Raw genomic sequence first — 17,428 nt, forward strand, 5'->3', positions numbered from 1 at the left:
ATCTATTTTTTTTACAGTGTCTGATGGGGAGTAGCAAAAGGAATTTAGATTAACCTTGCATGCAGAAGCCTGAACTATGAGGGTCTCAGTGGTTGGATGCTGCATTGCAAATTTTCGTGGATGTCTGTGTCATATAGTAATAGGATGACTCACTGGCGGGGTCAAAGAGTGCTATGATCAGAAGGCCAAAATAGGATCAACAAGGTCTTATTTAAGAGGCAGTATGGATTCTGAAGTAGAAAGCACAGGCTAGAAAATCTCAAATAGATTAGCTTTCGTTTTTTTACATGGGAAACTGCAATTATAGGATTCCTTACAACCGCCACTATAAAGAAGCTCTTTCTTCTGTTGGGGCCTAAAGGTTGAAATCTAATCAGTTTCTACTGGGGTATCCAAGCCATTAGCATTTTGGAGGTCAAGCATAAAGTCAGCGTCTGTGTAAAGAGAAGGAAGCAAGTGATCTGCGTCTTCATCATTATTGTTATCAGGAGAAAATTGCTTAAGGCCTTGTAAGCTATTAGAGTCTGAGCCTCCATCCTCCTAAAATATTGCTCCATAGACAAGGGGACTAGAGGAGATTTTGTCACCCTGAGATTATGCTTTGTTGATAGTGCAATGAGAGATAGGGCAAAGCTGGCTGTCAATCCAAAACTAGTGTCGGCTCAGATCTGGGATGGTGGTGTTGGTGAAGGAATAACTGGCAGACACTACAGTCATTTTGCGGAGGGGTGGCTAGGAGACAAAGTTGAAGCAGGCTAACTTCGACCATGGTTAGTTTGTACTGGGGAAAGCTGCCAGTAGAAGCCCAGGTAGAGTCCCTGGTAGGTCAGTGAGGCCCAAATGTGCTTCAGAGGAATTTTGACCATCTTAAATAAGTGCAAAATTCCTCCTCCTCACTCCTTGAAGGCTGCGATTTGCTGCAGCGTTGACAATGATCTGGATAGGTTGATCCACAGTCTGTATCAGATCGAAGTGAGTTTAAAGCCAGAGCCAGATTCCTTAAACACAGAATAACAGACTTCTCCATGGAGTTGGAGAGTCTGAATGCTGAAGAGCTTCATTTGTTACTTTCCCTAGCCGTTTTCTTTGATATAACCACCCACTTCGATTTGGACCTACCTGAAGAGGGTCAATGGAACCTGCAGCGATCTTGTGACTTGGGGTGTGACCGACCCAGTTTCTTGACTACATAGAGAATGTCTTCTCACTCCCTAGTGGCCTCCCAATGTATCAGGAAGCATTTGTTGCAGAACTTGGAGCCATGTTTGGTGTTATGGAGCCAAAGACAGATGTTCGGAGGGTCCATGACCAACATCTTGATTAGATCAGATTCAGGAATTCAAGAGAAGTGAGATTGCAACAAAAAAAGATGGATGTTTGGGTGGGGCTTGTAGGACCATCCTCGCTCAAGACTCTAAAACAGCTATAGTACATCCTCATGCATTTAACAATGGCTTGAACATCTCGGATGCAGAAATTAGGGAGAGAGTTTAATGTACCCATGGTCAGTATAGTAGTATGGCTGGTGCTCTACAAATCCCCAACTCAAATCACTCTCAATGATGGGTTAAGGGCAAAGAACAAACAAAAATAGGAAACCCCTTGCTGGCGCGAATACGAGAAAGAGAAGGTGTATTTTTGATAATCCTCACTGACCGATCACAGAGAGTACAGCTGGCTGACCAAGTGTCTGATGCCGGCAAACTCATGTGCGGGGTGCCACAGGGTTCGGCGTTGTCCCCCCTCCTATTCAACACCTACCTCCAGCCCCTGGTAGCCGCACTGAATCTCATGGAGTGCCAGATCTATAACTACGCGGACGACAACCAAATTATCATACAGATAGATAACTCCCCTGCTGCCCACACACAAATGCAAAACATTTTAAAATACACAGTCAACTGGATGATGGCCAACTCCCTCAGAATCAATCCTCATAAGACAGAGGTACTGGCCATCATCACAGACACCAACCCCTGGAACAACCTCTTTTGGCCACAAGAGCTGGGCGCAAATCCCGAACCGGCCCATGCCGTAAAAAGCCTGGGCATCAAAATCGATGCCAAGCTCTCTCTGACCCATCAGGTATCTGCAGTAGTAGGAACATGTGTTGGCCTGCTAAGACAGTTACGGAAACTAGTTCTCCTTCTCACATTTGCAACACTCAGAATGGCAGTATCCGACATGATAGTGTCACAACTAGACTATGGAAACTCCCTGTACATCGACCTCCCAGAAAAATTGCTTGCCAGATTACAGGTCAACATGAATGATGCTGCCAGACTGATCTTTAGACTGCCTAGGAGGGTGCACGCCACCCCCCTCCTACGCCAGCTACACTGGCTCCCGGTCAGGCAGAGAACCAGGTTTAAGGGCCTTTGCATTGCGCACAAAGCCATTTATGGCCTGGCCCTAACCTACATTAAAGATCGTCTAGTAAACTACACTCCTAGCAGGTCCCTATGGTTCTCGGAGGCTGGCCTGCTGGCCTGTACCCGCTTTAACATGGCCTCTAAAGGAGGCAGAGCCTTTTCAACCTCAATTCCTCTACTATGGAACAAGCTGCCGATGAATCTGCTTAAGGCCACGCCCTCCTCCCATTTAGGAAGAAGCTAAAAACACTCCTTTACGCAAAAGCCTGGGGCACAACATAATCAATTACATCCCCATCACGTGCTAGGGTAGGGCTCTCTCTCACAGCGCTTAGAGACCCGACGGTGATTATGCGCTCTACAAATGACACTTACAATTACAATAATAGGGCAATAGGAAACAAATGATGCCCCTTACATATCATTAATTTTCAACACTCGATTTTGGTGGGTTTTAAATGGTTATTGACACTGAACTATTCCAGAACAGCTTTCATGTTTTTCAAGATTCATTGCTGTATGTTGCAGTGTTGTTACATACAAAATATTGAAAGTTCTGTAAAGCACACAGAAGAGAGCAGCAAAACTCATCAATGGCCAAGAGATTAAATAATGGAAGATCAATGTTTAGAAACCACTAATGGTTTGGAATCTAGTAAATGACTGTCTTTGGTTACTCAACTATCATACCTAGTGGTAATGTAGTTCTGAAGAAGCAAGGCCTGCAAAATGGCATCAAACAAGCTGTTCTAATTGGCGGACTACAACACTTAGAGGTGAAACAGCCCCACTGAACACTACCTTATCAAATCAACTTGAAAATGTAGTAGGCTGTCTGCTATTCTGATGCATGTGCTGGTATGACAGAAACGAAACCTGTCAATTACTAAATTATTGCTAAACAAATTAATTCATAAACAGAACCTGTCAGTCCTCTTTACAAAGCACTCTGACATCTTATGCTTGAGCACAATACAAACCTCCGAGTATTATAGTACTTGCCTGTGGTGAGGGAGGTCACATTTCCTGTCAGGATGTCGACTGCTAACAAATCCTGTAGGAAAAACCAAACACACGGGTAAGCTTGTGCTAGAAACACAAACCTCAACAGCATTAACAAGCCACCACCTCTTCTTATACCACCCTCAATTGCTAAAAAAAAATTGACAAACAATTGTTTCTTGAAATTTCCTGAAGTCTACATTATCAAATAAAGGCAAACAAAGAAGTGTTATTTTTTTATTTAGTGTTCAAACCATATGCCTGCTCTGCAAGACTGCTTTTCTTACAGGAAAGTTTGCAAGTCACCAAAGAGAAACATACACAAGGAAAGGTTACACATATGCTGAATGTCAGTGTAGGGAAATTAAGTTTAGGGGAAGAGAGTGGAAAAGGTTGCAGGAGGGGTCCCATAGTTATCTAGGACTGAGAAGCATGGTTCCCTACTATACTGAGTTTATAGTTTTAGTTTGGGACAGTTACTTTGCATTAATTGCTTTATGCAGGTTGGCAGTAACCTACAGTATCAGAATCATTGTGTCACCAGCAAACATGGGGAGCACCACTATGCATTCACCAAAGCAATCTGGTGTCACCCTGAGGCACCAGGAATGTAATGTTAATGTTGTCAGAGAGAAATGCAGAGAGTTTCATCTGGTGACTTCAAAATGCCAGAAAGGATGAACACTTTCAGTACGGAACCAGCAATGCCATGGCCTTGTAAAGGTGATAGAGAGGTACAGCAAGGTCAATGACTTCAAAAGCAGCTTGCTGGAGGGTAATGACTGCAACAGCCTTCCTGTTCTCTGATGTTCAGAGGTATATTGCTGAAGACCATTAGGGCAATTGCATACATCAACAAAAAGAGGTGCTCAAATTGGTAAGTGATCAACGGTTCATCTTGTCCCTGTGGGGCCATGAACTGTCTATAGAACGGTTGCCAAACAAGCTAATGCTCAGATTTTGGCTTGCTTAGGAATTAAAATAGGGGAATTCGTGGAAGGCTGGTTCATATGTGAGGAACATAGAAAGCAAAGGGGTGAATTACAACAGAGTACAATATTTCAATGTGAAATACTTCAGAAGATGTCAGCATTAACAATGTGTGTGTGGGAATAATGCAACCTTTGTTCCACCCTTACTCGCTCAGCAAAACGCCTCCTTCCCCCTTTACTTTTTTGTCAGTTGTCATCTAGCAGTCTGAACTCCCATGCTGTAACAGTTAGACTTGGGTACATATCACCACCTTGACTGTTTTTAAATGACCTCATCTGTGACTGCTGCTACAGATCAACTTGTGAAAACAGAGAAAAGTGGCAAGATACACTTCCCAGTGGCTGGAGAAAGATTAAAATGTATGAGGTATGCTAGACCTTTGGTTTTCCCAGCCTTCTCAACTAGGATACACACTGTCTCTTTAGTGACCTTAAGGTGCACAGTTATAGGTGTTTAGCAGATAAATACTATTAAAATATTGGAGTTTGTATGTCAGCCCTAAAAAGAGCAGCACCTTTTAGTTTTCTATCTGTATCATAATCTTAGGTACCTTTCTTACTAATTGGTTAACATAAGTTCTAATCTTCTACAAAGTACAGCACTGGATGGATAATGTGTTTACTTTGTATTATTTACTTTATTATGCTGTGCCTACCAACTCCTATAGCAACCCTTGAATTGCTTGACTTTGTCACCACTGCAGAGTTAAGTGCACAACTGAAGGCCTTGGGACACCAGTTTCAACCAGCACTTTCGACACAGGATACTGCTCAGTTATCGAAAAATGAAACTGTACCCCAAGTAAAGGCCTCCCAATGGTCAGCTATTGGAGCACTAGGCCAGCCCAACATTATCAATAAACTAACATTCAACAAACTTTATTTGCATTTTTAAACAACAAAGCATATATTCCAATCGGTTTCTTTAAGGCAGATGACATTGTAACAACACGTTCCCCTTCAACATGGTATGGCTTTCTAACTAGCGACCATACCTAGTTACATTCTTTGTGATCTATTTTCATTGCTTCACAACAATTTGTCTAATATTACACAAGCCAACAATACAACCTATCTTGCCCCCCCCCCCCACTGATTTCTGCTCCTAGTATTTATGTCTAAGTTGTTACTGGCCTCTGCTATCTATGGGTCGTCTCAGATCTTGTGGTAGGTCGCTTCTTATGCTTGTCCCCGTTGTTCTCACTAACTTGTGGAGCATTCAGATCGGTGATCATCGCCGTCCAAGCCATGATATCATCTTCTAATTTATCATCTCTTCGGACCCGTTTCATCCTAACTTGCTCTGCTGTTGTCCATTCGCACACGTCCTTCAACCATATTTCACATCTCAGGGGTATAGGGCTCATCCATTTGACGGCAATTCGCCTTTTCGACAATATTAACCCCAGGAGTACACATTTCCAACGAAGTTTCCTATTTTTGGGAGAGGGCAATAGACCAAATAGTACTGTACGTACCTCCCTGGGCACCTCCCAGCCTGTGGCCTTCTGTATTTTCTGTAGGATTTCTGACCAGAATAAGGTTAGCGATGGGCCCGTCCACACCATATGCAGGTATACAGCCTCCGGTTCCTTACATCAGGGACATTCGCTGGAGCAGTCTGGGTATGTCTTGCCTAACCCTTTGGGGGTGAGATAGGCCTGATGCACAAAATTGTATTGAATCAATTTAAAGCGAGCATTAGCGCTCACCATTTTGAACCCTTCATGTATCCTCCCCTATTCCTGTTCTGTCAGGGGATCAGGGGATCTCCCACCACCTCATCCAATCTCGACTGTATAGGGAATATTCTCCTTGGCAAATCCTCATGTATCGCACAATATAGGTGGGTAATCAAATGTCGACCATGAGCCATATAGAGCATTACTTGCAATATTTTAGTTATGGGAGGCACCTCAGGGAAAGACGGCTAGAGCTCTCTAGCTACCCGGACTATCTTTTCGTATTGTAGAAACTGGCCTCTGCCGAAATCAAATGAGGCTTACGCATTCGCTCTAGACATAAACTGACCATTCTTGTATAGATCCCCCATCGTTAAGCAACCCTCTTCTTCCCATTTTCGTAACTGTCATTCATTTGGCTATCTTAGCAAAAGGTTGTACCACCCACAGAGGCATGTCCAGGGCATATGGCGCATGTCTCACCACTTTTCGTACTGTGTTCTCATACACTTCGGCTACATGCCGGATTATGTAAGGGCAATCTCTGGGGACCCCCTGCTGGGCATCATACGCTCTGGCAACGATTTTCCTGTGGGCATCCCTGCCAGCTGTTTTTTTCCCCAATTATCCTGATCATCCAACCAGTGAATTGTATGTTGCAATTGAGCAGCCATGTAACAGAATTCCAGACATGGGACCTCGCTCCCTCCTTGCTGCCAGGGTCTCTGTAATGTTTTCAGACAGATACGTTTACGTTTGGAGCCACACATGAAGTCAATTCGTAGGCTATTTAGTATTTTAAAATAACTACTGGGGATTATGTATAGCGAATGCTGTAACACAAAGGCATCTGGGCAAGATGATCATCTTAGTGATAGCGACCCTGCCCATGAGGGATTAAGGCAATTCCCTCCAGAAACGTATGGATCCCGAAGCCCCTCCACAACCCTCCCTATCTTAAGTTCTAGATACATTTCAGGCTTATGTGCCAGCTTAACCCCATAATATCTGAGAGACGTGGACATCCAGCTAAGCCCCACCCTAGGGAGCTGGGCACTTGGTTGGTTTGCCAATTTCTCAACTGGAAGTAGTTTGGATTTCTCCTGGTTTGTTCGGAGACCAGACACGTCACCATAATCTTGTAGCATTTGTAGGAGTATAGGTATTGACTGAGTAGATTGCCGGATATACACCAACGTGTCATTGGCGTAAAGGGAGACCACATGGTTAGTGTTGCCCAAAGATATCCCCCATTCTCCCATATGATCCCTCAGTGCAGCCGCCAACGGTTCCATTGCCATTGCAAATATAAGGGACAACCCTGCCTGGTTCACCTTTCCAGTGGAAATGCCTCCGAAACCCTACCCCCGGCCCTGATCCTGTCCCGGGAAGCTGTGTACAATTGCATCCGTTTAAGAAATCTCTGACCCATCCCAATTCGTTGTAATACCGTCCATGCATAAAACCAGGCCAATGAGTCAAAGGCTTGTTCTATATCTAATAGGGCTAGGGCATAGTCCTTTTCCACCAGACAAGGGGTGTGCCACACATGCACCAAATGCCATAGATTATAAGTGGTGCTTTGTTGCGGTATAAAACCAGCCTGGTTTGTATGGATCAGGTAGGGCATAAAAGGAAGACGTCTACTCGCCAGGATACAACTTAATAGTTTCACATCCAAATTTAAAAGCAAAATTGGTCTATATGAGTTCGACATCTGAGGATCCCCGTCTTGCTTTGGGATCATTATTACCATTGCCTCCCTCATGGATGCCAGTAAAATCTGCGCCTGTATAGCTTCCTTGTATACCTCCAGTAATCGGTCAAGTAATATGGGTGCAAAGTGTTGATAAAATTCAGCTGGGAAACCATCGCTTTCCTGAGTTTCACCAGTTTTCAAACATTTGATAGGCTCCATTATCTCTTCTGTTGTTATCAGAGCCCCCAGCGCCTCTTTAGCTGTTTGATCCACGTGGGGTAATTCCAATTAGGTCATGAACTTGTTTATGGCCTCCTGCGGAGGTACGGGTCACTTCCTGTAAACATTACCTAAGTGTTACGTCTTGGTTTTGTGCCAGTTTCCCGTTGCTATCCTGAATCTGTATTACAAGCATCATGGTCGATTCCTTTTTTAATAGCCTGGGCAGCATGGTCCCCGACCTATCCACCTCCCAGTGCAAGAGTTGCCAATATGCAGTATCGTTGTACTTTTCTAGGCGTTTCCAAGATTCCAATAATTCCAGACAAGCTAAGCACCATTCTCCCATTTTGTGGAGATGTGTGGATCTCTGCCTCGAGTTTAGCCAATCTGCACTCCTGGGTGCCTATATCCTGCTACAATTGTTGCCTCACCCGTATGCCATCTGCATACAGATCCCCCCCCAAGGACCACCTTCATGGCTTCCCACTCATACGCCATATTAGAGGCCGTTCCCTAATTTTCCTCAAAGTATCTAACCAAAGCGGTCAAAAATACTGCCAGGGGGGAAAAAAGGTGGGGGGGGGGGGGGGGGGGGAGTCTAAATTGGGGGCGTATATATTTATAATGCATATTTCTCTGAGTCCGCAAAGTGATGTAAATGTTGGAATGGTACGCTAGGTGCTACCCAAATAAGTGACCCCCTTGCAAAGTCTGAATATGAAGTGGCATACATCTGGCCCCTCCACCTACGTCTAAAGCATGGCAGTGAGATCCCCCTCACGTGTGTTTCCTGCAGGCATGCGATCAACACTTTGTAGCGTTTTAAATAGGCAAATACACGTCTAAGTTTCTCGAATGCTACCAATCCGCAGACATTGCACATGAGTATTTTCAAGGGATTAGAAGCCACAACCATCATTCTGCAATTTGTGCTCTCCCCCCTCAGTTACCTACCACCTCTCTTGACCTTCCCCCAAAGAATTGAGCTTTAATTACATATATGACACTCAGACCATTTGTTTTGGTGAAAAATGCCCACCAGACACCAACTTGTTGTACAATCAGAACTCCCCAATCCCCCCTCCCCCTCGGCAGCATTGCTGGTCTCACCTCCCCCCGGCCGCGAGAGTTAGGGCCTGCCGATGTCGCCCCACAACCCCACACATTAACAAATTACATGAAATAAATAACCATTGTACCAAGGTCCATGTTTCCCCATCTGTATGCTTGCTCCCCCAACAATATTAACATACAAGCGGTAAGGTGCGAGGACAAGCCTCTAGCTCATGTCTCGGCCCCTGGAGGGTGTAGGGGCAGGCCCTCCCGCCAGTGGTGGTACTTTACTGATGTGACATCCTACCGCAGCATATGTATCATTCATGTGTGAGATACTGTTTACATTTATCTGTATCTCCCAGGCCAGGCCCGACACAGCGCTCTCAGCTCATATAGTCCTTTGACATAGTGGAGTCTAGAATTACATCTTAAGTTCCTTCTTTGGAGTCAGAGACTATCCTTGTCAATTGCAGGGTTCCATCCGGATGCACCCGAATTCTACCCGGGCTGCCGCTGTCCTCCTTGCGAGAATTCTGAGTGACACGGATTCTGCCCCTGCTCGGGTTTCTCCCTTGTGAAGAACGGGAGGACCCCGAATGGAAATCCAAGCAGGAGTTCGGTTGGCCAGGTTAATCCACCCAGGCTGTCACTTCCGATGCAGAGAAAAAGAAGAAAACTTTTCCCCTATGTTCCACCCACAACTTGGTTGAATTGAGGAGACTGTACTTCATGCCTGCGTCTCGGAGCCAGAGCTTCACCACCAGGAAGGTTTTCCTTTGGTCCTGTACCTTTTGTGTATAATCACAGATTGCAATGGTGTGACCTTGATATGATTGAGGCCCTTTATAACGAGTAGCCTGCAGGATGACGTCTCTATCCCTATAATTGAAGAATCGGGCTATGATGGCTCTTGGCGGAGCTCCAGGACAAGGCTGCGGAGCAAGCACTATATGGGCTCTCTCCACATTAAAAATCGCAGAGAGAGCGTGGCCTAGAGAGCCATCATGGTGGACGCTTTGTAGGCGATCTACGCTGAGTCACTAATCATAATCCTGAATTTAATCTGCTTCGGTGAATTTAGCTGCCACGGAAACTGCACGACGGGGTGCTGAGCACTGCGAGAACTCAGCAACGGTGTAACCGGCCAGCCCTGTGTGCATTCTAGCCTGCTACACTGAAGTGCGTGGCCGGCGGGCCCTGTGGGCGAGCCTGAGACGGAGCGGTGTGGGCTAGGCAGAAAGCGAGCACGGCTGGAGCCGGTCGCGGCCCTGCCCTGTGGTGCTGAGATAGAACTCCGGCTGTGGGCCCCTTCCTGAGGCGGAGAAGAGGAGAGCGCCATGCTGGTGGTGCCATTGCGGTGGGGATGCCACCCGTGAGTCTGCGGAGAGCCCTCCTCCCTCCCCCTGCATCCTTACTGGGATTTGCCTCCCTCGGGCCGCAGGAGGTCTGTCGCTTGTGGGAGACTCCTTGGTCTGCCAGAGTATCCTGGGGGTGAGCGTGGACCCCGTCCTCTCTGCCCTGCCTCTGCTTCGGTGGTCGGATCGGGCCACGCACGGGAGGTGAGGGAGTGGTGCAGTTGGGTGGCGAGTCCTGGCATTTCGTCCGGCATCTGCACTGGGGGCACCGGCTGTGCACTGTGTCCTGCATTTCCCCGCCCATTTGCGCTAGCAATCCATCGGCGGTCATATTGGGCCGCGTGCACGGGAGGGGGTGTGCATTGCTTGGGGTGCTGAATGGCGGCCCACATAGTTCTGGATGAAAGAGCTACATCCGGTGGGGCCGTGAACTTCTTCTCCCCCCGTGTGTTTTTCCCCTTCCCACATGGATTCGGCAGCCAGATCTGGTCGCACGTAGAGTGCGTGCGTGCGTGCGTGAGGGCTCCTGCGGCATCCTGTGTGGTCCGATAGGGGTGGCACGGTTGGTTGACTTGGGGGCTACTCCAGTGTGGTGGCGACGTGCCCCTCCCGCATTGGGGTTGACTTGTCGGGTCCCCGCTGTCATCTGTGATGAGCGTACTGTGGCGTGAAGGCAACATTCGAGGTGGCCCAAGGGGACAGACGGTGGAGGAGTCTTGCAGAGCTGCAGCGCGACGGACGTTTAGTGGGCACTACACCCAGGGTTTGGGCGCAACACCTCCTAGCTTGCTCCAGGAGGGGGTATCCAGTTCCTATCCTTCACGAGCCGCCTTCTTGCATCTTGCCCACCTTGGGCGGACTTGTATGGGTGTAGTTGCTGTGCACCCTGGTCTGAACTGATCTGTCCGGCCTGGGAGTCTGGTGTGGCCAAGATAGCGGGTGAACTCACTGTTTTGGAGACCTAGCACCAACATGACAAGGGATAGACACACTGGGGGCTCAGCGTAGGAAAGCACCATGGACCGCTTTACTGGACCCGGGCCTCGGCAGCGGACCAGGAGGGCACACAGGGAGGGGTCCCGGATAATGCAGCACTCATGGCGGCGATTATGCAGTCCCGAACGGCCCTGGAAGCCAAAATTGGGGAGGTAGGTTCTGAGGTCTTACTCCTTCGCCAGGACCTGCGTAATTCAACGGAGTGCATCACAGTGGCTGAAAACAGGGCCTCAGAAGTGGAGGAGTCGGTTAGTACATTGCAAAAGAAAGTGGCATCACTGGAGACTCTCACTCGAGGCCTGGCATCTCGTGTTGAGGATACGGAAGGGAGGGCACGGAGAAGCAATCTTCGCTTTGTGGGGTTCCCGGAGGGCTGTGAGGGGGAAAATATGGAACAGTTCCTGACCAAGTAGCTTGTCAGTTGGCTTCCCCCAGAATCCTTGTCTAGCTGTTTTATAATTGAGAGGGCGCATCAGGCCCTCATGCAGAAACCGCCACCAGGAGCCAGACCACGACCAGTCATCGTGAAAGTCGTAAATTATCTCAATCGGGACGCTATCCTGAAACAGGCTCACCTTAAGGAACCATTGCATTTTGACAATGCTCGTATCTCTATATTTCCGGACTACACTTGCCTGGTTCAGCAGAAGCGCCAATCCTTTAAGGCGGCGAATGTCCGCTTGCGTGACTTGAAGCTGCCTTACGTCATCCTGCAAAGTTGAGGGTGGTATACCATTCACGCACATTGTTTTTTGATTCACCTGAAGACGTCTTCCACTGGACAGATGAGACAGTAAGGGTGCATTCACATACACCGCCGAGAATGGAGTCAGACTCTTAGACGAGCGAATCCACCCGCAAGCCACCTAAACTTAGAGTCAAGGGGAACAGGCGTTTAAGATCCAGACACCGCTCGCAGTCCCACAGTGATGCCAGCAGATTGGTATCGGTGGCCCGCTCGGGGAAGCCGGCCTCGTAACTTCTCCAGAACTTTCCCGGTGGGCGAACATTCATACATATTCGATCTGTCTGTCGAAGCCTCTGTTAGGGCTAATATCCCCCGCTGGCCCTGCCTGTCCGGGGGGAAGCCTGAGTTTCATGGGGGGGGGCTTCAGGGGATCCAGTGGTGGAGGTGGGCCGGGGGCCCACGTTGGGGTTTCCATGCCGCCTTCACCGCGTCAGATACTTCAGTGGTTTTGAGGTATTAGGATGGGGGGTGGGTTTGTGGGGATGTTTTTGTTCTTTCTTTGTATTTGATCATGTTTCAGCAGGTCTTCTAATTGCTCTTTAGATGGTGCTTGTTCCAATCGTTACGTTTTGGGGGATTGTCTTGATTTCACTGCACTGTCTTATTGCTGCTTTGTACCGCTGCTTCTTTACAAGTTGCCACAGGTCCTGCTCACTGAGTGCAGGGCACTCGTGATCAGAGTTGAGTGTTTTCTCAAAGGGGAGGCAGGCTTTTTGCAGTGTCAGGGGCGTAACAAACACTACCACAGCCCCCGCGGGGCAGGGAGGCCCCCAGTCTTCAGTACATGAAGGGGGACCCTCAGCTCATCTGCAGAGAGCTGTGAAAGGTTTACTCTAAAGCAGCTGCAGTGTGCAGCCTGCTCTGAGCACCTGGGTTGACCCAGGACTGAAGAGAAACAAAGTAACAAGTTACATTGTTTCTCTTCAGTAAGAGCCACGAGCCAGGCCTGGAAAAAGGATGGGGGGTGGGGGCTCCAGAGAGAGCAGTCACCACAGGGCACTGCTCCTCTGAGGCAGCACAGAGCTGACTTCGGCTGGAGAAAGTTTGCAGCTCCAGAAACAGGATCTGCTGGGATGCATTGGAAGGTGAGAGTTAGAGATATTGATGTTGTAAAGGACAATGTATGTTACTTATGCGTTTTCTGTTTGGAGTGGAGTGAATGTGTGTGGTGTCAAGTGGACATATATGGTTTGTTGTGGAATTGTGTTGCGTGGATTGGAGCTGTGTAGTGAAATAATGTGGCATGGTGTGCAGTGTAATTATGTGTTATTGAGTGGAGTGGGATTGTGTGTCTTGGAGTGGGATTATCTGGAATGGTATTTTGTGTTGTGGAGTGGTATGTAGTGGAGTTTACTTATGTGGTGTGCTGTTAAATATTGTAGCATGATGTGGAATTTTGTGGTGTAGATTGGATGTATGTGGTGTGTTGTGCATTTGTGTTGTTAGTTTGAATTATGTATTTTGTTGTGAATTATGTGGTGTGGAATGGAAATGTGTAGAGTTGAATTGTGTGACGTGAAGTTGCGGTTTTGAGTGAATTATGTTGAGTGGTATTATGAGGCATGGTGTGAAGCGTAGCTATGTGGAGTGTTGCTATGTGGCATAGACTGAATTTATGTGGAGTGTATGTATGCAGTATGGAGTAGAGCATAATTATGTGGAGGTAAATTATGTGGTGCTGAGTGGTATTATGTGGAGTGTAATTATGCTGTGTGATAAATTGTGTGGGGATGAATTGTGAAATTGTGTGATGTGTGGAATTATGTGGCATGGTGTGGTGTAGAATTGTGCGGAGTGGAATTATGCGGCATTTTGTAGAGTTGTATTTTGTGGAGGGTAATTATGTGTTTAAGAGTGGAGTGTAAATATGTTGTGTGAAGTGTAATTATATAGGTTGAAGTGGAATTGTGTGTGGTTTGGAGTGGTATTAAGTTGTGTGGAATGTTATTCTGTGATGTGGAATTATGTAGTATGGAGCGAAGTGGAAATATGTGTTTTTTAATTTCTAGGATTGTAATTATGTGGTATGGAGTGTTGTAGGGTTAAATTATTTATAGTTGAATTGTGTGGCATGTAATTATAAGCAGGGGCATAACACAAGCCCCCGCGTTGCGGGGAGGGGTCCCCTGTGCTCCAGGGTCCCCCTCACTCAGCGAAGCACGCGAGCCCCTTAGTTTATTAATTAAATGGTGCACACGGCCATGGTGCGCACGCACGGCCTCCTCATGAATTAAATGGTGCCCGCACGGCCAGGGGCGTAACAAAGGGCCTCCGAAGCCCCCATCAAGCCTCTTCATGAATTAAATGATCCGGCCTCTTAATTAATTAAATGGTGTGCATGTCTGCTGGGCCACGGCGGGCCTCTGAGGCTCTTCATTAGTTATGGTGAGCAGCGTGCTGATGTCTCCATGAGTGCGCGTCTTCAGGGTGGGGCATAGGGTGGGGCTGGTGACCATACCATTGTCATGCACATTGCGCAGAAGCCCAATAAAAAGTGCGCGTGACGAGTGCAGTGAGGCATCCCACCCAGGACCCAGTCAGAGTGATTACTGAGAAAGACCGTCACCGTGCGGCACACCCGGTCATAATTTAATTATTACTAGCCCCTGCCTGGCTAGCCTTGCCCTTGCCCTCTTCTGCTGCCCGCTCGTGCCTGCCACTCAAGCTGCAGGCCAGGCCTCAGGTGAGTCTGTCTGAGCCAAGGCAGGAGTGGTCCGTGGTGACGAGGAGTCTCAGTGGGTGGGTGGGGTGGGATGAGATCATAATTTGGATCAGGGAGGGCATCATGGTGGGACCCGGCCGGGAAATCGGGAATAAAAATGAAACATAATATGTAGGCTGGCCCAGGGCGTAATTGACCCCTGCAGAGGTAAATGACTGGACGCTTGCCCTAGTTGCAGAAACCTCTCTAAAAGGCTGGCTTTGTGGAATGTCACTACACATACCATCTGTAGGTAGAGGAGGGCATACACAGACTGTCAGCTACAACACAGGTAGTGCCTCGGCCTGTCACAGAGCCATAACACTCCAGGGATGGAAAAGGAAAATCACTAAGGAAATTCCCCTGCGGGTAAGTACCTTCTTAGAAAAGGGACACATTGAAAGGATTTAGAAGTTGGCATCTCTATGGAATTTGGGGACCTAACATAGGGCAGTGGAGCACGAAGACACCTGAGCACATGAAAAGGAATATAAATACATACAGCTAAAGCTATGTCCTGACGTCATGCCCATAATATGGACTAAATTGTTGGAATATAGTCTGTGGGAACGTGGGGTTCTAATGGAACGTTTGTCTAAGGGACAATTTCTGCTCTTTACAAGGCTCGGAACCACAACATGTCTGGCTGCCTCCATAGGCTTAAAACCTCATGGAAAAGAGATCTGGGCCCCCTCGTGGGCACTGCCTGGGATACGGCCCTCTTGCCCATTAATTTGAACAGTGTCACTAATATTTTGGATCAGCCCACAGGAAAGCATACTTAGAGCAGGATAATCGGTCAGCCCTCTTTATCCATGGCTTTGTTGGAATCTTCATTTACATTTCTAAATGCCAGTCATCATGACTGACTGCAGTTTTAATCTTTACTTCACTGAATTCGCTCGCTTTTGATTAAGGGGCTTTTGAGAGGATGCTGAGCAGCTCCCTCGAGGGTGAGGGATTAATCGGCCCTCACCCCTGAGCAACAGCAGAATTTGGAAGGAAGAAAAGTAGACTTTCCATATGATATGGGTGTGTAGTGCTATACATATCTTCTGGAGAACTAAAGCCAGTGAACTCTCAGGAAGAGTGAGAAAATGGTCCTCTGACACTACTATGCATAATTTAGGGACCAAACTATGTGAACTTGGCTAGAGCTAGACTTGCTCGTTGCTTCTTTGGGCCTTATGGAAGAGAAGAGGCATGAAGTTAGAGCATGGGTACTCACAAACACTTTCCCAGAGGCCACAATGTACAGTCTGTGTTGTGACTGAGTGCCACACTGATGCCAGCAGGGTGGCGGTAGGGTGATATGGGGTTTGTAAGGTGGGTGTAGACGAAGCATGTACAAAAAGTGGCTGATTTGCACAATGCAAAACCAGAAAACCTGTTATCAATCCCGCCTTCCCCACTTGACCAAACTGTGTGATCCTAGGCAATTGTTTTTTTTCACTTTGCCTCCTTTTTCTTTTTTTGTGTTTAATTTAATAAACTTTGATGTAGTCAATTTATAATAGCAGGCCAGGCCACCCAGAGGGTGCACATGACAATTGACTTGCCTCAGTGCACTATTGACATTGTTGTCATGGTCGGTGGAAGCATGAATGTTTCTACATTCATGCGTGAAAACTATCCTATTAAAAAAATACCTCTCAATGCAGTGATATCATCAGATATACTGTGATAAAAAGGCTCTACAGGCTAATGAAAAGGAATATGCTACTTACCAGTATGCATCTGTTCTTGGCATGTAGAGCTGCAGATCTATACACTGTGCATAGATCGCCATCTGGTGTTGGGCCCGGATGTTTGCAGTTCGTTTTTCCTCTTGGAAAGTCTTTGGAAGTCACGAGTTCGGTGACTCCTCCTCTGGTTGGTATTGCGCATGGGCTTCGGCTCCATCCTCAGATTGTTTTTCGTCAGCAGGGAAAGATGGAGCGTAGTGATAACAGTAAAGAAACCCATGTGTATTGTATCTAAATAAGATAAGTCTGGAACGGAAACAGGTAGCCGGGGTGGCGGGTGGGCATGTATAGATCTGCAGCTCTACATGCCAAGAACAGATGCATACTGGTAAGTAGCATATTCCGTTCGAGGCATATGAGCTGCAGATTATACACTGTGCATAGATTACATAGCAGTACCCAACCCTAGCGGCGACCACCGGTATCCGTTGCAGTTGTTTAAAACAGTGTTTTTAGTACAGCTTGGCCCACACTAGCTTGTTGCTTGGTTTGCACGTCTACACAGTAATGTTTTGTGAAGGTGTGCGGTTTTGACCATGTGGCTGCCTTGCAGATGTCATCTAGTGGTATGTTCCCTAGGAAAGCCATAGAAGCCCCTATCTTCCTTGTAGAGTGGGCTTTAGGGGGAACAGAGAGCATTCGTTTTGCTTTGTGGTAGCAAATCTGTATGCATTTTACAATCCACCTAGCTATCCCTGATTTGGAAATAGGGTTGCCTTTATGTGGTGGGGAGAAGGAAACAAATAGCTGTTTGGTTTTCCTGAAAGGTTGTGTTCTCTGGATGTAATAAAGTAAAGCCCTTTTAACGTCCAGTGTGTGTAAGGCTCTTTCCGCAACTGTTTGGGGTTGCGAGAAAAA

The 17,428-nt window shown here is 47.2% G+C and overlaps 1 protein-coding gene across 2 annotated transcripts in view; it reads right to left on the reverse strand.

The window, feature by feature from the left end:
• The window catches only part of LOC146797846 (acylamino-acid-releasing enzyme-like), a 286,819-nt gene that overhangs the window by 121,624 nt on the left and 147,767 nt on the right, over window positions 1-17,428 (reverse strand). For both annotated transcript variants that reach the window (XM_085625045.1, XM_085625046.1), the window contains exon 14: window positions 3,375-3,426. In XM_085625045.1, the coding sequence (XP_085481171.1) occupies window positions 3,375-3,426 (52 nt within the window). The remainder of the gene's footprint in view (window positions 1-3,374; window positions 3,427-17,428) is intronic.

The sequence above is a fragment of the Triturus cristatus genome, chromosome 9 (genome assembly GCF_964204655.1).
Source record: "Triturus cristatus chromosome 9, aTriCri1.1, whole genome shotgun sequence".
NCBI lineage: Eukaryota > Metazoa > Chordata > Amphibia > Caudata > Salamandridae > Triturus > Triturus cristatus.